We start from the raw sequence: 26,352 nt of genomic DNA on the forward strand, positions 1-26,352 counted from the left end.
CCTGTTGTACAGAGCCACGATATGCTTACCACACTTTTTTAAAATTGAACTGTTACTGAAACTCAACGTGTCCTGCAGATGTTTTACAAAAAGCCTTCTAAGGATGGTGAGGGATTATGCCCCCTGAACCGCTGGCTGGTTTTTAATAGGAAACAGATGCACAAATGTTGAGTTTGCATTAACAAAAAACAACACTAACTGCAAATGAACACATCAGAAAACAGCTCTAACAGCCGTTGACTAAAACACAGATTAAACCTCTTTAGCTGCTACACCTGGTTGCAACTGGCAGAAAAGAAGCTATGTTCGATTTGCAGTTAATCAATACATGATCAGGTAGGGAATTTAGAGCACGATTAAAACTCCTTTTATTCACCCCCAGACCTAGCAAAATCTACTCAAGTAGTATATCAGACGAAAACAGACAACTTGAAATTTGACTCCAGGGAAAATCTGAGCGCAATGAGGTGAGCAAGACATTATGAACCTCCATTAGGCAGCGAAGTGCAGCTCCCTCCGTTGGTGCAGGGGTTGCTAGAACAGCTCTCAGCAGGTGCAAGTGCACAGCCCGGAGCCACGTCCACGACGTCTTCCAGCACTGCGTGGGCCCGGTGAGCTTTGGTGTTGAGAGGCAACTCCAGGCCATTTAGGGTGATGGCCTCCATGCAGCCGCGGAGCCCGTTAGTGACAGGCAGGCTGCGCCCGTGGCGAGCCGTAGCGAGCTGGCGTACGTGACCGCCAAAGTAAATGCTGTTGTCAAGGTTGAGGGTTCGCAGGGTGCCCGGTGCCGTGCCAGAGGCGGCGTGCACCCGGTCCAGCACAAGCTTAGCGTAGTTTCCATCCACCTCCAGTGAGACAGTGTGCCACTCCCCGTCGTTAACCTGGGCGCTGTGGACCGACACGAGGCCGGGGCCACTGCCGCAGTCAAACTTGTACTGCAGACGGCCGTTCACAATCTATTTTGGAGTCAGAAAAGACGGAGTTAGATCATGATAAACATTCAGCGTATATCAGACTCTTTGTTTCCCTTTTTGATTGACACGCCACAAGATTAGAGCTAGAGCGGAGAAATCGTAATCAAATCATCAAGCCACTGTTCTAAATCCCTCCTTATCAGAAAATACAATGTGCATCAATGTACTGCCATGCCATGAAATAATAAATCTTTATAAAGAGCAAACTCATTTCTCCCAATAACATCACAAACTACTAGCTTTACAGGAAAACCGTGTAACTTCTGTTCATGCCTCTAAATAAAACATGTAGTAGTTTGGAGATATTAAAAGCCTGACATGGCACGCTGATAAACAATAACTGCCTCTTTGCCAGCCAGGTTTTAGTCTAAAGTCTGGTGTGCAGACTGCTGTACCAGACAGACTCTAAAAGGAATGTGTGGAAAACTGCTCTCTGTTTCCCTCCCAGTACTAGAATAGCTCTTGCATGTGTTTTTTTTTCAACCCACCACCACATTCCCATAGTCCCCTCATGTGAAAGGGGTTTTTAAAAATGGCTTTTTTGAGCCCTTCAGCGCAGTTGGTTGGTACACACGGCTTGATGGTCTCATGGGAGGGCAGGTCAGTTATGTCTTCATTAAGCCCTTCTGATATAAAAATACTGAGTAGAAATAAAGACAAGCTAAAAAATGCAGAGGAACAGTCTAGACTCAGTTATGATAGACTCAATATCCTCTCTGTTTTAAAGAAGCTGGAGGAATAAGTGTACTGTTATGGCTTAATAATGAGGCTGGACAAATACATTTATACACACACACACCTCAAGGATGCTGTAGTCGGTTCCTTTGGCGTACATGACAGTAGCGTGGCTGGAGAAGGTCCTGAGCCTCAGAGACAGTTTCATCAACTCCTTGTTCTCATTCTCCATCAGATGGTATTTTACATAGCCGCTGCCGCTGAACGTCAGCGAGTGACCGTCTGACATCAAGCAAAAACCATGTATTAAAGAAAGCTGCGACAAAATCTTAAGAAAGTCATTCACCAAGGTCTCGAAAAGAGGAAGTTGGAAATAGCTGAAGGGCAGAAATATCTGGGAACCCAGATTAAGATGTGGGTGGTCTTACCGGAGCATTTGCCCTTTTTGCCCTCTGGACACACACAACTGTACGCGGTGTCTCTAGGATCTGCCACACACTCCATACCCTCGGGACAGGGGTTGTTCTCGCACATGTTGTTCAACACGGGACACCTGCCACCTAAATGTAGACATGCTTCCACTCAGAATGGGAGTGTCTAACAGAATATAAATGTGTAATGGTACATCTGTCTGTGTGTATACACGAGGCGCAATCAGTCTACCTTCACACTGGCAGGTCGCGGTTCTCAGGTGTCGTGGGGTAACGAAGCTGAGGCGAGCCGTGCTGTGAGTAGACACGGCGTTCTTATCCAGGGAGATGACCTCGTCGCAGAAGCGCAATGGGCAGTCCAGACCCGCGCACAGCTTCTGCACCACCCGCACGATCCGAACCCCCGTCATCTCCTCGATCACGGCTGCGGAGGAGTTCAGCTTTCGGAAGACCACCTGAAGACAATTGAAACATGAACACCCAGAAGACTCAAAGACGGGGATAAATGCTGAAATTTGGGGGTGGTGATGGCGTATAGATAAGATGCTTGCCTTTGGTGTGGGAGACCTGGGTTCAATTCCCACTGGGACCCATCCACCATTGTGTCCCTGAGCAAGACACTTAACCCCTAGTTGCTCCAGAGGCGTGCGACCTCTGACATGTATAACAATTGTAAGTCGCTTTGGATAAAAGTGTCAGCTAAATGTAAATTTTTCCTCTGTTAATCCATGTATTGAATGACAAAAAATCTGCAACAATATGGATTACCGATTATTGACTGAAGTCAAGTTTTGATTCTGAGTTTGGACTGATGGTAAAATAAAACAAAGAATTTGAAGATGTCACTATGGGCACTGATATTTTAATGTGCATTTTTCACAAAACGATTAATCCATTCATCTGGAAAGTAATCTGCAGAATAATCGATAATAAAAATAATTGTTAGTTGCAGCCCAATTCACGGGTTCCAGATTCTCAAATGTGAGTATATGCTCTTTTGTTCCATTTTTATTCCTGTAAATTGAATAGTTTTGGACTGTTGCTGGGACAAAATAAGTAATATGAAGATGCCATGTTGGTCCTTGGAAAGGTCATGTGTGATGGCCATTTGCCATTATTTCCTGAGATTTATAGACTACACTATTAATGTGTTTGCCCAAAAAAATAATTAGCAGATTTTTCAATGAACCCTAATGCGAATTATAAAATGTTTCACTGACAAATTCATTTGTAATTGTAAAACGCTGAGCTTTTCTCTTTTTACATTATCCCAAACCTAATATCCTTGGCTTTGGGATGTTGGTCGGACAGAATAAGTAATTCGACCACCTTGGGCTCTTGGAAATTGTGACTGACATTTTTCACAAAGACTAAACAATTAATTGATTGATGATCTTTAGTTGCAGCTCAAAAACACAGAATCATAAAATCTGTGGCCTCAACAACAAAATAACAGTTTGGCACCACCCGCTACAAAATGAACATCTAGAAACATAAAATGCTCCTACCTCCTGAGATTGGTAGGGGCTCCCAGATCTCTCTAGAGTCAACAGCACATCCAGATCTCCTTGCTCTGAAGGCTGCAGACTCACTAACTGGACTTCACTCCTCCTAACTCCAGCGATGTTTCTCAATGCCCGCTGGAAGTTTCGCCAGTAGTCCCCGATAAACTCCTCTGGGGCGATATTAGCAAAGCGCACAGCAATAGAGTTGTCCAGAGCCTGACGAGCTGCTTGCCTAACATGCACGGTGACATCAGCAGCTGTGGTAAAGCGTCCGTCAGTCACCGTCGCATTGAGCGGGTAGTGGCCCACGTCGAGCGGCCGCAGGGCGATAACTTTACCATCAGAGGCGGAAACTGAGAACAAGGCACCACTCTCATCTGAGGATGAGGGAGAAGAGGGGGCGAGGCTGTAGGTGAGAGTGTCATAGATGTCTTGGTCGGTGGCGTGGATCTTTCCCAGGACGCCTCCGGGATATTCATCGCTGGCGGTGGTCACGAAGATGTCCAGGGGAAAAATCGCGGGAGGGTAGACGCTCTCCTCGATTACACGTATGCTGATGAAGGCGGTGGAAAACAGCTGAGGTTTGCCACTGTCTGACACCTAAACATGAGAAAGGAGAAGGAGACACATGCATGAGGAAATACTGTGCACTGTAAGTTTTATTCTCCCAACAGCAGAGGGCAATCAAGCGCTTTCGCTTATATAAGTTGATGGCATGTACATACTCTAGGTGCTTAAATAGTGGATATTTAAGCCAACAGCTACATCTACAGATCATGCATTTGAAAATTCACACTTTCACACAGATGGTCATCAGCTCTACAAGAAAAAAACCCAGCCATGACTCAAATCTGAGTTTGCATCTCGTGTGTAATCAGACATCACACTTAGATTTCATATCCCATCTGCCCACTCGGTTTTTTTCCTCTGTTCTTTCCTCTAAGGTGACACATCGACACCCAGCACCTCACGTGATCACGCCTACTCAAAGCAAATATCTCTTATTTATCATTGTCCTATGAGATGCACTCTCATGCAGCAGCTCTGCTCTGTGTTTATTTCAACTCAGCATCAAATATACAGTTGTTTGCAAGGTGAACTGCTTTATTTAGAATACATTTAAAAGGTTTAACAGATGGAGACACGGAGATGAACATCGACTAGTCGGGTTAAAAAAGGAGTAAGACAGAGCAATGAGCAAGCGTGACAGAGAAAAGGTACAGAGACGGAAAAGAGGGACGACAAATAGATCAGGTTGCTGTGGCTTGACGGTTAAATCAATACAACCTCTCAACTCTGGTTTCTCAGTGCTGTGACTCACCTGTGCTTGAAGTAGGTAGTGTTCTTTACTCTTCCTATTCAGCGCCCCCACGGCCACCAGAGCTCCCTGCTGATTGATGTGGAAAGCATCGCCCTCGTTCCCGTTCACGACGGCAAAGGTGAAAGGGGGGCCGTTGTGGGAAGCGTCCCGATCGGTTACAGTGAGCTGAAGAACACTTGTGCCTTTTGGTCGATTCTCCTGTGGGATACAAGAGAGGCATGTTTAATGTTTGTGGTGAGAGGACGTGGGTCTCACTGATGCTCTTCAGTTCAGTGATGTTTGACAATGAGTTAAGACGTACACCCACAGAACACTGCTGATGTGGGAGAAAATGGAAAAACTGAAGCTCTCAGTTTTTATCTCAACAACACTGATCACTTTTAAATGGCTGTCTTTTTAAATAAAACCTGCAGTAACAGATTGCTTGGGGCAGCAGTGTCACAGTGTGAACACAACATTGACATATCACCTTTTAAGTTGATATGGTGCACTTGTAAGCAAACTGTTTCCGACATACAAATCCTGATAACTTTAAGTCCAACATTCACTTCCCCTTTTAGCTTTATTTATGGTATCTAACAACTCCTGAGAGAAGTATCTCTTTAGTACTTCCATGCTCAACTACCTAGTTGCCAACTGTTTGGTGCACTGTACAGTACCAGCAGTGGCTCTTTAGTGTTTTCTCGCGGAAAACCAGAAAACCAAAACAATGAGCTGAAAGACGAGTAATAATTACCTGTGAGTTATCACTTCTCTTTTTTCTGTTTATCGCTTTTCTTTTCTGATTTTAAATTACTGATTAAAGACGCTTAAATTTTTTTTGCAAAGTTACAGATGACTTCATCTTCTGCTCCTGTTATTAAATCTGGTTCTGGTATTTGTCAGTTGTCCTTGTCCAACAGCTGGTCCACAATTTTGTCGTTACACTACTTGCGGTAAAGGTTTCAGAGTTATGTCTTTTCATGTCCCTGAATGGGCTTCAGATCTGTCCCTTCTGTTGACTCTTTCAAGTTTATTCTCTAGTGTTGGTAAAAACGCCTTGTATTCCTGGTGGTGTGTACAGTATGTGCCCTGTTTTTTTTGTGTGTGATCTGTTTAAGTGTGATTTTGGGCTTCACTTTGATCTAGGCTCCATAGTGAGTAAAATAAAGCCAGTCAGGATTTTTTTCTGAGGCAAAACAATGTTTCATCCTGAAGTGCTTGAGCTGTGTGCAATGTGCCTCCTCACAGTATCTCTTAAATTGCTTTTTCAGTTTTCTAAACAGACAGGAAAATTGGAAACAAACCATCCTCACTTCTCTGGAATCATTATTTTTTGATCTCCCAAACGGGAATACAGGTGCATCTCCTTTCATTCTTCTCATTTCTTCCACGTTTTCCCTTTCCTCCAGTCAACCATCTACTATCAGCTTAGTATCATGCACATTCCACTGTTAATCATTCCTTCCTAGATTTTCCCCTCCATCCCTCATCTGCATTCTTACACTTAACATGCAGTCTCTGTCTTTCAATTCCCACATTGTCCTTCTTCGCCCCGGTCCATACCTCTGTTCTTTCTCCATCCTCCTACTTGCTTCTTGACATTCTAGTCGCACAGCCTCCGATAATTTCTTCCTGCTAATCCCTCTCTCTGTGTCCACTGCAGTCTCCCCTGCACCTCCCCCTCTCTTTCCATCTACTTCATTCTCATCCTCTCCACCTCTAATCATCCATCTACACTGACCCCCTTTCACCCGCCTCACCTGGATGATGAGGCTGTAGTTGGCCTGGGAGAAAAGCGGCGGGTTGTCGTTGACGTCTGAGATGTCGATGTTGATCATGGCGCTGCTGGAAAGAGGCGGTACCCCGTTGTCTGAGGCTACCACCATCAGAGTGTACCCTGAAGTCTGAGAAAGAGAGCGAGAGTATTACTATACATAGGCAAAGCTGCTTTTGTAAGCAATAATGCAGCGGAGATCAGGAAACAAGCTTCCCTATTAGGCCTGACATGACAATGATTGGATTCTGTATAGAGTGCAATTAGTTCCTCAGCGGATTAACCTCTATGTGTACAGTCAGCATTGTATCTGCTTTTTCTCTTACTCTCTCTCTGTCCAGCTGGCGAGCAACTTTCAGCTCGCCTCTGATCGGATCGATGGTGAAGGGGCTGCCCTGGTTACCGTCCACGATGGAGTACCGCACTTGGTTGTAAGAAGGCCCGTCTAAATCCTCAGCCATAACCTTTGAATCAATCACATCAAAAAGATTAGCAATCAACAATCCTTGAAGATAGCCTCTAACTATCTATCTATCAGTTATGTTATATATATATATATATGTGCTAAAGGCCCCCAAAAAATATTTTCTCAATCAGCTTCTTACTATGATCGATGTGGCCCAACACAAACAGACAATTATCTGCCAAGTTTGGAAGAAAACTGGTTATTTCACAGGAGTGATTTCTACATTTGTGCTTCTGTGTCTGCTCTTCACTAGTTTAAAGTGGGTGGGTGAGTTGGAAAAAAACCTGAGGTCATCTCATTTTATGTATCAATCAGGATTTTATAACATTTGAATTCAAATCTAATGACTGTTAGCGGATTTTTGAGAACCACACCCACAGTCCATGAATATTTATTGTTAGAGAGAAAAATGTTTTCTTGTTTCAGTTTCTCCAGAGATTTTTTCCAGTTTTTCTGTGTTTTATCTGTATTTCAATCTGCCGGATGTTTTATGAGTCTGTTGCATGCTGGGGCAGCTGGTTGAGGGTAGCAGACGCTAACAGACTCAACAAACTGATCCCTCCCTCTAAGTGTCAAGTGTCTAGTTAGTTATTAAACTGGACCTTATCATCTGTTTTTTGCGCAATATTATCTGTCTAGAAATGAATGTGCAATATTTTCTGCTGCTATTCTGCTGCTATTTATTCACAAGTACTGCTCACAATAACAATTCTTTAATAATGTATATATTGTACATACCCACACCTTTATATTTTTCTTTATATTTTATATTTATACACTTATATTTATATATTTCTTTATCTACCTACTTTCTATTATTATTTCTATTCCTTATGCCTTGATAAGTGTGCAACTGCGACAAAAGAATTTCCCCTCGGGGATCAATAAAGTATTTCTGATTTCTGATTTTACATCATATTCTGAATATCCTTGGGTTTTGGACTGTTGCCTTTGAATCTGACAACCACTGACCGACTTTTTTCATTTTGTTCTTTTCTGAGATTTTATTGAAACAAATGAATTCATCAAGAAAATTATCACTGATTAATTGATAAGGAAAATAATTAGTTGCCGCACAACTACAGCAACATCATATAGATGCATATGACCTTTCCTTTCTCCTGTGCACCCTCCTCCAACACACACACACACACACACACACACACACAGTCTTAAAACCCACCAACCATTACATTTTGAAAGGGATCCCCAGGGAAATCAGCAGACTGTGAAAATTTACAAGTATGAGACTGGCAGGTATTAAAACAAAATTTTCTGATGTATAATTTATATTCGGTTACATTAGACACCGATAAATGGCTGTAATCAGAGGTCTTTTATGAGGGGTGGCAAGAGGTTGACAGGAATAGGTGGAGTGAATATTTAACATGCAAAAGGTAGAAAATTCCTTTTTTTTGGATTGGGCCTTAATGAGTCAAATGCCTTTATTCTAAACAGTTTGAGAATGCGGGTCAGATTATGCACGAGAACAGCGGTGCAGTGAGCATGAAAAGCATCAGTCCTAATTTAGCTGTGCCACCAGATGGTGATTTACCACAGGTGCAGATATGTGATAGTGTATGCAGTGAGTAATGGGCAAGAGAGGAGAGAGGCAGGGAGGGAGTTAATGAGCGATTGAGTGAGAAGGTGAACGAGCCGACAGATTTATCTGAAGTTAAGAGAGAGACCGAGAGAGATGAAAAATATCTTTCACCCTGCATGCACTTTTATAGTAATTATGAGCCATTGGCCCACAACAAGCACCTAGTGTGTGTCTGCATATTCTTACCGCTATCACTGTCTTTCCCAGCTCAGTGTCCTCGCTGACGACAGCCGTGTAGACGTCCTGGCTGAAGGCAGGCCTGTTGTCATTGACATCAGTTAGGTTGATGTTCACAGTGGCCATGTCGCTGAGTGGTGGGGAGCCACCATCTGTAGCCTCTATGGTGATGTAGTATTCATGGGAGACCTCGTAGTCCAACGGCTCAATCACAAAGATGTCGCCTGAGGACAAAGACACAGCATAAAGGCACAGAGGTAAGGAGAGCCAGTGTCATGTTACAAGACTTCACACTTAAAGTACCTCAATATAAAAAAAACACTGTACACCACAAAAAAAGCACAAATCAATGTGATGACAACTATTGTGCTTGTATTTGCAGCATTTTTTACAGAGTGGTAACCTACTGTAACTTGTTCTTTTTTTTGCTCTTGTCATAACTTTTGGCAACTGGTTTATAACTCTTCATGCAAACATTTTCTGCTGAAATGCACAGCAAACCAGGAGTCAAATAGTCATCAGTCACTGACTCTCATTTGAACTTCAAAAGTTATGCTTGGCTCAGCTGCTTTGGCTTGCAGTTAGACAACAGAGCAATTTACAATGTGTTGTTCTTCGTGTTGCAGCGATGCAGCTAGCCAATCACAGTTCAGCTGGAAACAAAGCAGTTTGTTGTTTTTGAAATTCAAGTGAAATTCACTGATGATTGAACACAGTTTGCAGTGAGTTTCATTTACAAATATTTTTTTCATTTGTACAATTCACGCAGGATAAAATGTTTGGGATTGCTTAATGATACTATACATTTTTGGGTTGTTTGTCCCTATATGGCAATATGGCATGATACCAGGATAAAGTAAGACAGGAATGCAGACTGTGTCGACTCAACAACAACTGAATGGTATGGGTGAAGAAGAAATTGTTGGGTCTCTATAAATAATATTAATAAGAGTATGGTCTAGACCTGCTCTATATGAAAAGTGCAATGATATTACTTTTGTTATAAATTGGTGCTATATAAATAGAATTGAATTGAAAACAGGGACGTAAAACATTGCTACACAGCGTTACTAGTGGTCAAAAACTCAACAGTTTTTATATTCAGTGATGCAATGGCTAAGACACATGCCTTTGGTGTGAGAGACCCAGGTTTGATTGCCACTGTGACATCCGCCAATCTGTCCCTGAGCAAAAAACTTAACCCCTAGTTGCTCCAGAGGCGTGCCATCTCTGACATATATAGAAATTTTGTTGCTTTGGGTAAAAGCGTCAGCTAAAATAAATAAATTCACTTTCAAATATAACTGGATTAGTTACTAGTACCATTTTTATTACACCAGCAGTACACAACAGTGAGAAAGCTGAGAGCACAGTAAAATCTAAGCTCTTTTGCATTTATTGAATGCTTCTACATACCAGTGCGAGGGTCCACGCTGAACATGCCATGCTCATTGCCACTGATGATGCTGTAAGAGATCTCTCCATTAGCATCTGTGTCTCGGCTGGCTGCCTGTACTCTGAGCACCTGTGTGCCCACCACCACATTCTCAAACACGGTCGCCGTGTATTCGCGGTGCTCAAACACCGGCGGATTGTCGTTGATGTCCAGGACAGATATCACCACCTGGCACAGCGAGGAGAGACGCGGGGATCCCTGGTCACTTGCACGGGCCTTCAGCTCATATGCCGACTGCACCTCACGGTCCAGGGGACGCTCCAGGCTTACTACACCGGTGTGCTCGTCAATGGAGAAAAATCCATCAACAGAATCGACCAATGAGTAGAGGATGTCGCTGTTAAGACCTGGAATGACAGACAAAGGATAATTCAGGGGGTTTTTGCAAGATGAATGTTACTTTTGTAGTTCTGACAATCATTCCTGTTCGTTATTATGTGATACTTCTCAGTTTACAACCTCCCAGACTGTCTGTCTGCTCATGATGCCTGCCCTACTACCCACGTCTCAACAATTAAGCTGGAGAGTAAAATGTTATCCTCATCAATAATATTGATAGCTACATCAACAGAAATACTACTTTAAGTACTGGGCGTAAACAAGCATGTTGATTTTTATACTGACGCATTGATTCTTGAACGACTAAAATCGTCCCCTTGTTATTCTCGTTCCAGAACATCCATCTTTCACACAGCCTCCGATAAACCGGAGCTGTAAACGTCTAATCCATGCCATCCTCATAACTCATGTCCTCCCACTAGCAAGATGCTCCCAGCAACAAGACAGAGACGGATCACAATAATAATCATAATGCCTTTCTGCAGGTGGCCCCCATTTGGAATACATTATTATATTCCCATTTATCAGGTAAGTGCCCCCATCTCCCGTGGTATCATTATCCTGCTGGAGAGACTACCACAGGGAGGCCTGCTTATATGGTTTCTCATCACTTTTATCTGGTCTGATCATCCTTGAGACAATTGCTTAATGTTGGTTAAGTGAATTGCGCTGAATCTCAACTGGCTATATTGCCTCATAAACATATGTTTATGATCATACGCTCATCACAGTCCCATGGAACGTTTTATATCAAATGATTAGCAATTGCTAGAAGATTTATCTGCAGCTTCTTTGTCATATATGATAGTTAACTGAATATATTTGGGTAAAACAAGAAAGTTGAATACATTACCTGTAGAAAATTATTATTATTAATGAGAATTTATGTTATTTTATAGACAAAACAACAAGTGATTAATTAAGAAAACGATCAGCAGATCCAAATCGATCCAAATAATCCTCAGTTGCAAACCCAAATTAGACAATATGGTACCGCACCTTTATTCATGTAAATCTTTGTAATATTCCTTCTTCGAAGCAACACAGAGAGACTTCGTTTTGAGGACAGCTGGCATTTTAAGAAATCTTTCTCTATTGGAGGCACGATTGTCAAGAATTTGGCGCAATAATTAAATTCCTCCACCATGGAGAAACATGAGAAATTGAAGGATGAAAATTACAAGGACAAAGCAGAATCGGAGAAGGAATGTGTACTAGCATGACTTTAGTTTATCAATGATCAAGGGCACCAGTTTGGGTGTGTTTGTCTGGTTCATAACCATTCCACACTGAAGTGCTGCCTTTCAGATACTGAAACAGCAGGCTGCACTGAGGAGCAGCAATGTGGGTAAGTATCAAACATCTTCAAGCCAAATGGGCAGGCAGATCACAGAAGCTGGGGCACACAGCAGACAGTGCCAAGAATGATCCCTCGCAGAGATACGCAGAGTCAAATATCGATGGAGGATAAAGCAACTATTTTCTCTTAGGAGGAGGGTTTCACTAAGCTTCACATTTAGATGATTGGCTACAAAGACAGTTGACTGAAGCCTGAGTGAACTGGGTCAAAACTATGCCTATTTTTCTTGTACATGCGACGTGTTACTTGGGACTTGCCAGTTGTGCTTCAAGCTTACACCCAAATCAAAACATTCTAGACCGACAGAAAAAATATCCCTCAATGTGTGCAATATCCACAAGTGTGAGAGAAATACTAACCAAATGTCCCTCTGCTTTTACTCGGTGTAACTCTAAATAATTATAGCCCTTGGCTAAACTGCAGGGAGCATCTTTTTTTCTTCTCCACCCCTCCTTCAAGTGTCCTTATCCTTGATATTCAAGATTTGAAGCATATTTTGTCCCAGCAAAGCCTCAGGGAAGAAATGTGTTAATACCAACGCCTTCTTTCACCATTTAACATTTCTCTCAGAGGGACCCAATTCTAGCATCGTTTTCATTCTGTCAAGCTGTCAGTCCCCACCAAAACAAGGGACTGGAACAGGGAAATAGATAGAGAAGGCGTCTATTCTCTGACAGTGAACAGGCTGAAATGGTCCTTCAAGCTACAACGTCCAGCTCCGCTAAACTAAAGGTATAATCTGGAATGGCAGGGTCCAATAGCTTCCTGGATAAAGTCTCAAGGAGCTTACGCCAATGACTGTTTAACTGCATGGTTTAAGTTCTCAGTCTTATCCACTTGTGAGCCTCTCAGTGGGTTGGCAATGCTTGCTGAAAGGTGAAGACGCCTCAGATAAATATGTGGCCCTGTGGCTTTGCATCAGGCAAATGGAAAATTGCAATCAGCACTTTTGAGAATTCAGCTTGAAGAGAGAAGAATTTCATTAGAGTGTAATGGAGCTTTTAATTTGAGGGGTTGATCATTCATGAAATTCCACATTTGTTATCCCTCCCTCTTGCCATTTAGTGTAGTGTGCAGTTGCATAAAGGAAAGATAATACCCTGTTCATTGTGAGTCAGCATTTAGTCAAGATGCAAAAGCATACTGTATACAATAATGCTGAATCACAAATGTGTTTTTATTGTGACCTTGAGTAATGGCTTTGCCATTAATTTAATATTTAGCATAATGTACAGTGATTTGTGAGCTTATTGCCTCACAATTAACTTTCTATGGCATCAGCAAGAGCTCTCAAAATGTTATCTAAAACATAGTTTTAATATTTCATTATTCACTCACTGCACTGTGACAATGATGTTAGAGCACCTAGTACTGAAAGGTATTTAAAAAGGCATATTTTGTTTAATTGACTCCCATCCCTTCCAAACTGCAACTGTGACAGCAGTGTGCATGTGGCTTTAGTAAAGTGATATTTTTAAAGAGTTTGAAGGGCTTCAAATGTGAGCATGTCCTCTGTCCACACTTTGTTAAAATATATGGATAAAGGTGTTTGCCAAAATAACTGAAACAGAAAGCAAAACAAAGACAGTACAACTGTCTGATTCTTTGATAAATTCTTTGCTGATGGTTTTGATAGTGTGATTCACAGTTTCTTTCTAAGCTTTAATAACTATAAATGGAAAACATAGATTTCCCATTTAGAACAAACTTTGGAATGAAGGAAAAGGAATCCATTATAATAAGTAATGGATTCACACTGCTTACTATACATGACATTTTTTAGACAATGGACTGATTGTTTCTTGAGTAAACTATCATGGAAAAACTTTGCCTGAGAACTCACCTGCATCAATATCGTTTGCCAGCAGTTTTGCCACATATGTGCCCATCTCTGTATTCTCAAAGACTGTAATGGTATAGGGATCGGAGGAGAACTGTGGCGGGTTGTCGTTGACATCTTCCACGGTTATGTGGATGTCAGCCTCACAGTATCGCCCTCCTCCGTCCACCGCCCGCATTTTGAACCTGTGCTCGTCTCGCTCCTCTCGGTCCAGGGGCTGTAAGGTCTTCAACTCCCCTGAGGGTGAGACAGTACTATTTTAAGCAAAATACGCAAAGACATACACTCTTTGGGGAGTAGAATGACGGCATTAGATTATTAAAGAACAACAATTTACAGAGAGACATAAAATCACTGTATAAGACGACAAACCAAGTACTCTGAAGTACTGTCAGCCCCTTGTCTACTGTCTACTAACCAAATAAAAAGCGTCCAAAAAACTAATGACTTTCAAGAGAGAAAAGAGGGGAATAAATAAGTAATTGAAGACCAAGAGGAGGGAGAAAATGGCAAACGGAGTGGGGCTGATGAAGGAACCCATCAGAGTTGGCAGCTAAAAGCAGCTTGGAAATGTCCCGGGATGTGAGGCAGCCAACATTACCACAACCTCTCAGGAAAACTCCAGAGCCTCTTGGCGGCCCTCATCTGCAATAATCCTACTTCTCTGTACTGAAAAAGAAACATACCCTCTCCATAACAGTAGCACTGCTGCTGGAAACTCAATATCAAGGGTTGCCAAAAGACAGCTGGGTGGCATTGTTACCTTATTGTCTGCCTTGGTGTGAGTCTCTCAGCATATTTAGGCCGATTTTTGCCATTAATTAGGAATTCTATGTAGCAGTAAATGTGTTGTATAGCCCTTTAAATCCACCAGCTTAGGTAGTTTTGTCCTATCATGCTTTTACTTTGCATTTATTTTTGAATCAGGTTGGTGGTAACTAACTGGATCTAACATCCGGATGGAATGTCTGATTTAGAGGGTCTCCCAAAAGAAATTATTTGCAGGCAAGAAGTACAACAGTCATAATATAAATTCAATTGAAGTGTTCAACTCAGTATTTTAGTGTCACATAGGTCTTTCAGTTGCCCTGCAGGGAAATGTTCGTGAAATAAATAAGTAAATAAGAACTCAGCACAAGAAAACATGCTTGTCACCACCTTTGCTGATAATGGTTTACATGCATACAGAAACGCACATAAAGAAACACAACATTTTGCAGAGGGATCACAATTCTCAAATCTTAAGAGTGTAGAATTTAAGACTACTGGCATGCTGAGCTGCCTTTTTGATTTTGTGGCTAAAAGCAGAGGGCCAAGAGTGTTTCAAGAGAAATTTTAACATGAGTGTCCCACATACTGCTTCCCACTATTCAGAATAAACTGTAACACTGCAATTACTGTGGACAAAAAAGGTTTGAGAAGGAAAAGACAAATGTATTAATTATATAAAATGTTTTTAGAACAGACCACAAAACATCACACCATCAATACTCTTCTTCATACACATACACATTTGTATCCTTTCCTGTTAACACACAGATACACACCTGTATCAGAGTCAATTATGAACAATTCAGATCCAACTCCCAGGAGCTCATAAGAGATTTGGGCATTGGAACGGATGTCAGCATCTGTGGCAGAGACCTGCAAGATGAGCCTGCCTGCAGGGGAGTCTTCTGGGACGCTCTCACTGTATAGGGACTGGGAGACAGATGGAGTAAAAGGAAGATGGAACAGAGGAAGAAATTAAAGTGAATACCAGGAAGAAAAAAGGGCACAACAACTTGAAATTAAGTGCTGAAATTAAATAAAAACTGACTTTACCTTTTCGCATACAGGGCTGTTGTCATTGGCATCTAGAACCTTGACCTCCACAACGGCTTTGGCAGTAAAGATGCCATCACTGGCAGTAATGTTAAGTAGATAATTGTCCTTCTCTTCACGGTCCAAGGGCTTTCTGACAGAGACCTTCCATTCATTCTGAATGTGTTCAATGGCAAATTGGCCAAGTGGGTCCCCTCCTATTTGGTTTTAAAAAGAAATATACCACTTCAGAATGATCAACAACTCAGAAGCAGGAAAGCAGAAAGCACCCTGAGACATTAAAAGTAAGTATTCATCACTACTTCGAAAAGCAAATCCTTACTTCTAAATCAAATATGTTTGGTACACAAGCAATACTGAAAACCAAGAAACAGCAGAACATGTACATGAAATGATGATACAAGTACTAGTTTGTGATTCCTCTTGATATTTCCAGACTTGGCATTGTTATTCACACTTGCTAATTAGCACCAGAGGATGTTTCCCCCCACTTTATTTCAAAGCGTTATTCACATAATTATACATTTCTGTATTCTGATGACCTAAATATTTGCCTTGAGCTTCAGCAGATTAGGCGATAACTAAGACTCCAAACAGATAATAGGACTGTGTAATGTTTCAAAGATGAGATATTATCATCATATTAAGTGGCATAAATGGATAATCCCCCCCTAAGCTCTGTTTATGAAAAACTGTTACACAAAGGAGTAAGGAGTAAACTCTCTGGGCTTACCAATTATCAGAATCGCACCCACCTGTGATGAAGTAGTTCACTTGTTTATTGATGTCCTCAGAATCATCATCTGTGGTGCTGAGGATAGCAATCACTCCGCTGGGAGGAGGGTCATCTTCACTGACAGTGCCTTTGTAGATCTCTGCAGTGAAGCGGGGTGGGCTGTCATTCACATCAGCGACTGTTACCTCCACTCTAGTGCCAGTAACATGCTGGACTTTGTCGCCTTGGTCTGCAGCTAGGACAGCGATTGAGTATTTGTTCATCTTTTCGCGGTCTAGCTCTTTTAAGGTGGTCACCCATCCAGTTTCACTGTTAACAGCAAACAGCTCAGAGATCTCTTGCAAGTTCTGCTTGTGGTCGAGGCTATAAACAACATGGCCGTTGGTTCCAGAGTCTTGGTCGGTGGCTTTGACTTGGATCACTTTGGTCCCACTTGGAAGGTTTTCCACAATGACAGCCTTGTAAGGGTCTGACTCAAAGACAGGTTTGTTGTCATTAATATCTTTCACTTGGATGTTTACATTTACAGATGCCACTACGTCATAGTTCTCATGTTTGGTTTCAGAAAGCAACGTGAGTTGGTACCATTTGGTCGTCTCATGGTCGAGGTTTTTCTGAAGCTTCAAGGCTCCACTATCTCTGTCTACAACAAACACCTCATCTTCATTGCTCTCGGGAGTGTTGCCATTCACAAGATTGTAAACAACTGGTTGCTCACTCTCAGCCTGAATTACATCAATCTCAGTGCCAATGGGAAGGTCTTCAGCAATTGTATAGCGGTAATGTGGTTCAGTGAATTTGGGAATTGGTGTCTCTGGTGCAACAATCCTAATGTAAACCTGTACAACAGAATGTTTGGGTGGAGTCCCAGTATCCTTTGCCCTCACAAAGAATGCATAGAGCTCATTTTCAAGTCCAATGAGACTCTCTTTGGTTACAATGACCCCAGAGGTTGGGTGGATTTCAAAGTTCTCCTCCACATTTTCAACATCTGCTTCAATTGAGTACTCAATGTCAGCATTGCTTCCCTCATCCATGTCTGAAGCAGCAATTTTCACCACAGAGGTTCCCCTTGGGACATCTGATGCAATAGTGGCTTTGTACTTTGCTGCCCTGAATTGTGGGGCATTGTCATTTACATCTGTGAGTATGACATTGACTACACAAAAGCCTACTTTTCCACCACCATCTTTAGCTATGAGAGAAATAGGTATGACTTTCTCAACAGTGTTCTCACGATCAAGGCTCTCTAGAGTGAAAATATCTCCGTTTTCATTTACAGAGAACTTGTCTTTTGCAAAGTCGTTGACAATCTGGTATGTTATTTGCCCGTAGATGCCTTCGTCGTCATCTGTCGCTTTTGCTTCTGCTACCAAGGTACCAACAGGTGAGTTTTCAACTAATTCAACTACATAGTCCACCTGAGAGAAGGTGGGGTTGTGGAAGTTGGCGCCAATAACTGCTACCATGACGAGGGCTGAGCTTCTGAATACACCGTCTGATACGGAAACATTGAGGTTGTAAAAGGGCTGCATATGTGGCTTACGGTGGTTGGAAATGGCAATGGCGCCTGTGTGTTTGTCAATGGAAAAGTTCAGATCCTCATTGTTGGATACAATGGAGAATTCCAAGTTATCGGAGTCTGAGCTATCAGCATCAGATGCCTGGACTTGGGTGATAAAGTGTCCACGAGGGGCCAACTCGTTAACAGTAGTTTTGTAAGTGTGCTCTGTGAATATTGGAGCGTTGTCATTCAGGTCGGTAACATCTATCGTAACAATGACATCACTAGAGAGGGCTGGGACTCCTCCGTCGACAACACGGATTCTCAACTTGTGCTGCTGGATCTCCTCATGATCAAGAACTTGAGCTGTATAGATGATTCCTGTGTCACGGTCAACGGTGAAATAATCTGAACTCTTTCCCTTTTCCTCAACCAACTGAAAGAATACTTCTTGGTTTTTACCAGTATCAGAGTCTTTGGCATCAACTTGCAAAATCGATGTACCAATAACAGAGGCCTCTGAAATATTGGCATTGTAGTCCTTTGACAGGAACACAGGGGCGTTGTCATTTACATCTTCCAGTATGATATCAACAAACACGTCAGAGTGTGCTCCAGTCAGAGAATCTGTGGCTCTTACGTTTAACTTATAGGCAGGATGTGTCTCAAAGTCCAGAGGCTGAATCACATGAATTACCCCTGTGTTGAAATCAATTGAGAACTGTTTGAAAGGATCTCCCTCAGAGATGGTGTACACAATACGAGGGCCTTCAGAATCATTGGCCTGTACATGAAGTACAGGTGTGTGTAACTGAATGTTTTCAGGGATTTCAATACTGTAAAATGGCTTCTCAAAAACAGGCATTGCTTTGTTCACCACTGTTATTGGCACTTCTATTTCTGCTGAGAGTGCTGGCTCTCCATTATCCTTTGCCACAACAACAATGACAAAGTCTGTGTTAAGTGACTCCTTCTCAAATTTCTTTTTGAGAGAGATTTCACCAGATTGGCTAATTTGAAAGTGATCCTGGTGTTCCTTCAGGAAATAATGTATATCTGCATTCAGGCCCTTGTCTTTGTCCACTGCTGTGACTTGTCGGATGACCTGGCCTTCTTCTGCATCCATCTGGACTAGAGCGTGATAGGGAAGGTTCACAAACATAGGTTTGTTGTCATTCACATCTTCCACTGTCACAGTCACTAGAACATGAGCCCCATCTTCAGATTTGTCCTCTCTGGTGACCTCAACAACTATATCAAATGTGTCCTGTAACTCGCGATCAAATGGAATCCCAGTGGTTGAGAGAACTCCAGATGTGCGGCTGATTTCAAACCTGCTGTTAGGGTTCAAAATTTTGTAAAACAAAGGCTCGTTCACCTGGTTCCCAACAGCAGCAATGACTGCTAGTGTTTTTTTCTCAGAATAGTTTTCTTGGACGTAGGCTTTGTAGGACTCCCTGGTGAACTTCAGCTTACTCTCCTTGTTTTCTTTCACATTTATCTTTACCGTAGCAACAGTGGCAAATCTACCGTCAGAAACCCTCACCTTTAATTCATATCTGCTCCTGAGTTGTGTCACATTCTGAACAGAGATTATGCCTGTGATTGGATCCATTTTAAATTTATCGCCAATATTTCCCTCAGAGATGGAGAAGAGAAGTTTGGAGTTAGGCCCAGAGTCTGAGTCTGTAGCGTTGACTTTAATGACTTCCACGCCTTTGTATGTTGGCACTATGATGGTTGTCTCATACACTTCTTGGCTAAAAACTGGAGAACAGTCATTAACATCAATTACTTCAATGGTCACATTGGCCGCCATCTCTGCAAACAGGCGTGGCATTCCTAGATCATGGACCTGGACTGTGAAGCGGAAAACACTTCTCTGTTCATAATCCAAAGCAGTTGTGATTCTGATGGCTCCGGTGCTTGAGTCAATGGCGAAATAGTTATGCGCAAAAGGTTCAACAATTTGATAGATGAGCATGGCATTCTGGTCGCAATCAGCATCAGAGGCACGGATAACAAAAGGAGTGTTTTCATGGGTCAGAACAACACTGTTGATGGGGGCTGACTCGCTGATTACTCCTTTGAATTCCCTCTGGAGAAAGATTGGAGCATTGTCATTTTCATCCTTTAGATGAATGAGAAGTGTCGCGTTGCTGGCAAGTCCGGCCATGTTGGAGCCCTGTATGATGAGCGTGTAATGAGAGATGGTCTCGTAATCTAAAGCTTTCTGGGTCACAACCACTCCTGAGTTTGGGTTTATATCAAATGCATTGTTGATGTTGCCACCTTTAATTTGATAGAAAACAGACGACTGGCTGACTGTTGTGACCAAGCTCACGAAAGTTCCCGGATGGGCTGATTCACTGACTTCTGCAGAGAACTCCTTTTCAGTAAATCTGGGGGCTGCATTGTCAGAAACTGTTACCACAATGTGTACAGTGGCTGTAGCTGACAGTGGAGATTTTCCATTATCAGATGCTTTAACAGTGAGTTCAAACATGTTCTTGCTGCTACGATCAAGTTCTTTGGCTACTGTAATTGTCCCAAGTACAGGGTCGATGGAAAATGAGTTCGCAACATTTCCTGTAAGAAAGAGAAAACAAGAGGATAAGTTATTGCTGTGGCTGTAATAGAAATGTTTTTCATTCTGAGCTGACAACTGCCTGCCAGTTAACACAAAACATATATTGAAAAAAAAACAAACTTAAACTTAATTTTGCTACTTGTACCAGGAAGATGTGGTTGTACATTTGTAAAGTCTATGTTTTCCCTTCAACATTAGATAGTCAGAAATGCTAACATTCTTTCCAAGCCAGTCATCTAAGTCCTTAGTTTGCTCAAAACAAACCAAGCTACAATTCAATTAAATTACGTCATCCCAACTGTTTCAAATATGCATGTATTCTTACAAACGCTAATAGCTGCATGCTTCTTCTCATTTAACAGTTCATTGTATCCATCATGGGAAATTCTGAGGGGGGATCTGCCCATCTCCCACGTATTTGGAGATCCTTTAGACAAAGTCTTCAATATTCTCCTACTCTTTGTAAAGTATTCCATTCATGATAAAAATTAAGTGGGCAGCAGGACTGAAGATGACTCATGCATTTTTACGAGCTGATTTCATTTGCATTATTTTACAATGAAAGCTTTTCTGCAGTGAAGTGAAAAAAATCTAGTGAAATTGTAGTTTAAAAGAGTGACATTTACCTGATTCAATGCTGTAGACAACCTCTGCGTTATCGCCCTTGTCTTTGTCAAGAGCTGTGACTTGGAGCACAGCCGAGCCAATGGCGGCAGATTCAAACACACGGCCAGAGTAAGGTGTGCCTATAAACCAGGGTGCATTGTCATTGGTGTCACCTACATTGACAATAACACGTACAAGGTTCCTTTTTACTGGGATGTCCTGGTCTCGAACCTAGAGAAGAGACAGTTATAAAGAGACAGACAGAGGAGGGAGGAGGAAAAACAGAGACAGACAAGAGTGTGAGACCCCTCAAGGGAAAATTTATTCCTGAATAATAACATACTAAAACTGCAAACTATTCATATTTTAAAAAGCAAACGAGCTTATCTTAATTTCATTTTCCAATGAAGTAAACAATTCCAAAATAAACTCCATTAAACTACATGTAGGAACTTCTCATAATTTATCAAACTATGGTTAAAATGTCACTGTTCAATGATTCATACCATGACGGTGAGGATGTGGCGATGCATAGTCTCATGATCAAGTCGCTCTGCAGTGTACAGAGTGCCGGTGCCTGGGTCTAGTCGGAACTTCCTCAGGCTGAAGGGATCAGTACTGCTCAGGAGTGTAAAGGTCAGTTTGTTCTTCTCGTCTCTGTCCACAGCGCTAATCTGCAGGACCTCAGTCCCTGCTGGTTTGTCTTCTGGGACATCCACCTCATACCACTTCTCTGAGAATTGTGGCCGGTGGTTGTTGGTGTCAATGACACGGATAAGCACCTATAAGGGAAAAATTTGTTGCAGAGAATATTAGTTCATTTTAAAAATATTTTCTAGGGTTTTATCTGAGAACTAAGGAATTAATCGAAAAGATAATTCAAGTGTTACAAGTTACTGTTTGTGCATTTATTAGATAACAATCATAAAGAGGGTCATTCCAAAGCAGTGGTCCCCAAACTGAGTTAGGTGTCTGTAAGGGTTAGGGAGTGTGAATAAACGTAATGGTTTTAAACAGCACATCGATTAATAAACAATACAAGTTCTAGTAAATTACTAAAAATTTGAAAATTACACTCAAATAGTCAAAAGACGTGTTAATGATCCTCTTTATTTTTATTTTCTGTCTCTCCTCTGCATCCACACACACACACACACTAAACTTTTCATATCCTTCTCCCACACTCTTCACTTATAAACAATGTAGTGTAGCTATAGACCAGATCAATACTTATGATGGCAAAAGCAATAATTTAACGGAATGGCCACTTGATGCAGCTAACAATGAAAAACAAGAAATCAATGCTGAATAAACACAATGCATCTAAATGAACTCTGAGCTACAAACAAAAGCAGGTGATTCAATTGAGAGTACATGTGTGATAAACTATATAACAGTGTGATGTCTTTGGAAAGTGAAAAGGAATATTAATAATATAAAACATGTGTAAAAGTAATATAACTTTTAGGATGGTTCAACATGTTTCAGTGTTACTGTTTTGCAGATTAAATATTCTGCTAATGTATTCGCACATGACTGTTCAGACTCAAATGCATGACATGAATTTCTACACGTGTGCTTCTTGCTTTGGACAGCAAAAAGTCACTGCCCCCCCCCAACAAAGACAACATCCCCAAACTGTAAAATTCCACTGGGAGCATGTTTTATCAACACCAGCCACTCGTCTACTGGACTTCCGACAGAGGATTATGGAGAGCTGCTGGAATGCCATCTCTGCTTCCCAGACCAGCAAGGGGCTTCTACCGTTGCCAAACATGGGGAACAAAGGGATCAGCCCAGATTAGACACCTGCATACCAAACACAAGGGGGTGATGTCCTGTAAGGGAACAGGCGAAGCCGAGCTGTTTGGTGAGGGGGACTATAGACACAAAAGCTCTGACCAGTTGACAACTCACTATCTGACCAGGATTTGTCAGATCTCTGGTCAACTCAACTGGCCACTGTTGTTTTTTTTGTCATGATACTGTTTGTTGAGCACTATGAGCCTATATCAGAGACAAATATAGACTCAACCTGACAGCACTGATAACATTTACAATCTGCTGTGTGCTGTGATGTTGGCAATGCTGCTGAGGCTCACAGATGTCATCTTGGAGGGGAAGCGTTGGGCTGCATGCTGTCCGTCAGTGCTGGAAGCTGGCTGTTTGCCACAAGTCATGTGTCATGTGCGAACCATCACACACTGCTAATCAGGATGGGTAATATTAAATAAATAAACTGTTATAAACAGACATTAACCCTGAAAAAAGCCTATGAAACTGGGCCTCTAGTGCATGTTGCACTCTCAGCAGGCGGACAATCTTTCTCATTCAAAGCATGTCTTCTCATGTCATGCCAGACATCATATAGCACTAGATCCTTGATTTCTCACAATCCACCATTTACACATGCAGATGCACACAGAATGCACCCACACACACAGGCTCATAAAATAAGCACTTCCACACATACATCTGCACAAAGAGGCTGTCCAATGTGCCTCAATCTGGCAGGCGTCAGATAACACGTCTTGTGAATAGTCGGTAAGGTGTCGAGAGCTGATAGTGCTGTCAAGATGCAGAAAGGAACGGAACCTGGTCAGTAGTATCCACACCTATCCACAATGTCCTATTTCGTATGGTTTCGAAAGCACACAGAAGGCTATTCAGCTCCCACACCCTCCCACCCTCACCCCCCATATGCACACAAACTTGCCTTTCCCTTTGCAAGGAGGCTTTACAACACTTCAAAGGAACTTTGCCCCCAAACATCACAAAGCGGCATGATACAGCCTGACTGCAGCAGAAATGCTGGTGTAGAAGAACTGTAGTCTTTGTATATGGCTTCCTCTGGGAATGCTGGAGACGAACAAGATTGGGAATGAGACACAGACGTGACAGATGGAGATACTAAAGGAAAAAAGTGCCGTAGGGGTGAGATGAGAGTAAGAAAGAGAAGTGACAGTGAAAATCCAAATAAATCTAAGGGAAATGGTCAAATTTAGAAAACACAGGTTGTGGGTTAGAATGAAAGAAAGACACAAACAAAAGATGTGGCGGAGAATATGCAAAAAAAAAAAAAAGAAAAATTCAGGAGAAAAAAGGAGTCCTAGATACAATAGTCAGCTTTGATACTGAAGGCAAGAAAATATATAAGGTGAACCTTCGAGTCAGACATGAAGAGAATCTTTGTAATGTGAACTGAGATAACAGGAGAAACAGGAGACCAGGAACAGATTGTGAGCAGAACAGCTTGAGGTACTTCTGCACGGCCAAGGGAGGATGTCATATAGCTTCAGATGGGGGAAGGGAGGTTGGGCTGCATGCCGAGGCTGCCTTGCTGGCGCAGCTCCTGGCTATGAGGTGCTGGAGCTAGAATGTGGCACCCCATGTCTACATCAGCTGATCCTTCAGAGACACCTTCAGAGAACTACAATGACCAAATTGAAAGCATAAAACAGGAAGGCAGACTGTTTCACATAGACCTCCCATGAACCATGAGATTCATACTGATATCCTCAGTGGAGTCACAGGAAGGTTGGATTTTAAATGATTTCCAATTTTCAGCTAATAGTTTGTCACTGTCATTTAATTTAAAAAACTAAAGAGTGCTTAAGAGACCATAAAGAAAACAGAGCCTTCTGAATAACGTAGCACCTTTTGTGTTGTATCCAGAACAGGACAAGCGGGAACTTTCATTGTGCTCATTGTCCTTCTGTGCAATGCGTAGGAGAGGAAGACCCCCTGCCAGGTGGCAGGTTCTGGGCAAAGGCAGGGCACTGGCACCAAGCACTCAAATGTGTTCCTAAAACAGGATTAACACAGCCCACTACCCACAGAGATCCAGCGCTCTTGTTTGCGCTTTATTCTATCCAAAGAGAATAATCATCATCTCTGCATGCCTGGCCAATAAATGTGGAGCTTTTTGAAAAAACGAAGAGGAAGAAAATCAGAAAGAAATACAAAGAGGGCTAGAGGGAGAGAGAGAACAAAAAGGAGAGAGAAAAAAAACATTCCAAGGAGAGAGAAAATAGAGCAGCCCGTCTGGCAGCACAGCTTCCACATGACTTTGATTTGAGGAATAGATAAGTCCAACGTTAAGCTTTCACGAGGTGCACCGCATGGATGTGATCAGGTAGATCTAATTTTAAGTGAAATTCTTTAAGACTTAATACTGTCCCCAAAGAGAGCAAATTCATACTCAATAAAAACAATGAACAACTCTTTTGTATATGATTTCCTATTGAAATTCTCTTTTCTTGGACTAATTTTCTGTTCCAAGCACAGGAGGAAAAAAAAACATTGGTCTTTTATGTAGTAATCTACAGATTATAATGTTTCTTCAAGTGTTCAATGGTAAATCCCAGTACTGTACAATCAGGTGGATAAACTAAGGGGTTAATATTACTGCCCTGCTTTGAAAAGGCAATGAGTAAGCCTACCTCAAGAAGTAAATTAATACATTTCAGTGTGGTTTGGAACAACCTTTTCAAAAGCTTAGCCCTATTGGTTATTCACTGTTGCAAAACACAGGCAGTTCCCAGCAAGAGGTGCATTTACAGTTTCTGTTAAAACCAAGACTAACAGAGCAAATTCAGTCAGTGCTGAACAATGTTATTGGATAAACAATTTAGTAGCCAAAACACTCGGATGGCTTTCCTGAAATATGAAGCACTCAGTATGCTGTATCCTCAGGACATTTAAGGCTTTCCCAAACATATGTGCAAGTCAACCTACTGGTACTATATGTGTTGGTGATGTATCAAATATGCCGGCCAACACAAATTAGAACACCTTTTTTATGAAAAATTATCAATAATAACAATGCATTTCTATTTTCGGGGAGTATTTATTACTACCCCACACCCCTTGGGTAATTACTACTGTCTCACCTAATACCGTATGTTTCTTTCAGTCACCTATTTGGCTCTCAGCATATCTCAGGCAGCTGGCCTAAATGACAAAGTGTGGTTTATGGAGCACACAAATTGAGTAAATCGTACTCTCTACAGAAAACAGCTGACCCACAGTGGTCAGCTGGGTATACAGCACTGTATTTTACGCACTAGCACTCACGGCTCTCATAATATAGACAAAAATATGCACATTCAAAATCTGCAGGCAGTGAGAAAGAGTTCTCTGTTGCTGGCAACACGCATCATCTGATATACTATGCAAGTGATTATACT

At 41.9% G+C, this 26,352-nt stretch overlaps 1 protein-coding gene across 2 annotated transcripts in view; it reads right to left on the bottom strand.

Moving 5' to 3' along the window:
- The window catches only part of fat1a (FAT atypical cadherin 1a), a 74,769-nt gene that overhangs the window by 7,361 nt on the left and 41,056 nt on the right, over window positions 1-26,352 (bottom strand). For both annotated transcript variants that reach the window (XM_046046294.1, XM_046046292.1), the window contains exons 8-23: window positions 21,670-21,945; window positions 21,184-21,394; window positions 16,483-20,556; window positions 15,728-15,924; window positions 15,451-15,604; window positions 13,907-14,140; window positions 10,325-10,711; window positions 8,918-9,132; window positions 6,989-7,126; window positions 6,649-6,792; window positions 4,907-5,104; window positions 3,589-4,185; window positions 2,313-2,535; window positions 2,078-2,209; window positions 1,774-1,931; window positions 488-956 (exon numbers count right to left, since the gene is read on the bottom strand). In XM_046046294.1, the coding sequence (XP_045902250.1) occupies window positions 488-956; window positions 1,774-1,931; window positions 2,078-2,209; window positions 2,313-2,535; window positions 3,589-4,185; window positions 4,907-5,104; window positions 6,649-6,792; window positions 6,989-7,126; window positions 8,918-9,132; window positions 10,325-10,711; window positions 13,907-14,140; window positions 15,451-15,604; window positions 15,728-15,924; window positions 16,483-20,556; window positions 21,184-21,394; window positions 21,670-21,945 (7,807 nt within the window). The remainder of the gene's footprint in view (window positions 1-487; window positions 957-1,773; window positions 1,932-2,077; window positions 2,210-2,312; window positions 2,536-3,588; window positions 4,186-4,906; window positions 5,105-6,648; window positions 6,793-6,988; window positions 7,127-8,917; window positions 9,133-10,324; window positions 10,712-13,906; window positions 14,141-15,450; window positions 15,605-15,727; window positions 15,925-16,482; window positions 20,557-21,183; window positions 21,395-21,669; window positions 21,946-26,352) is intronic.

The sequence above is a fragment of the Micropterus dolomieu genome, linkage group LG04 (assembly GCF_021292245.1).
Source record: "Micropterus dolomieu isolate WLL.071019.BEF.003 ecotype Adirondacks linkage group LG04, ASM2129224v1, whole genome shotgun sequence".
In the NCBI taxonomy this organism is placed as follows: Eukaryota; Metazoa; Chordata; class Actinopteri; order Centrarchiformes; family Centrarchidae; genus Micropterus; species Micropterus dolomieu.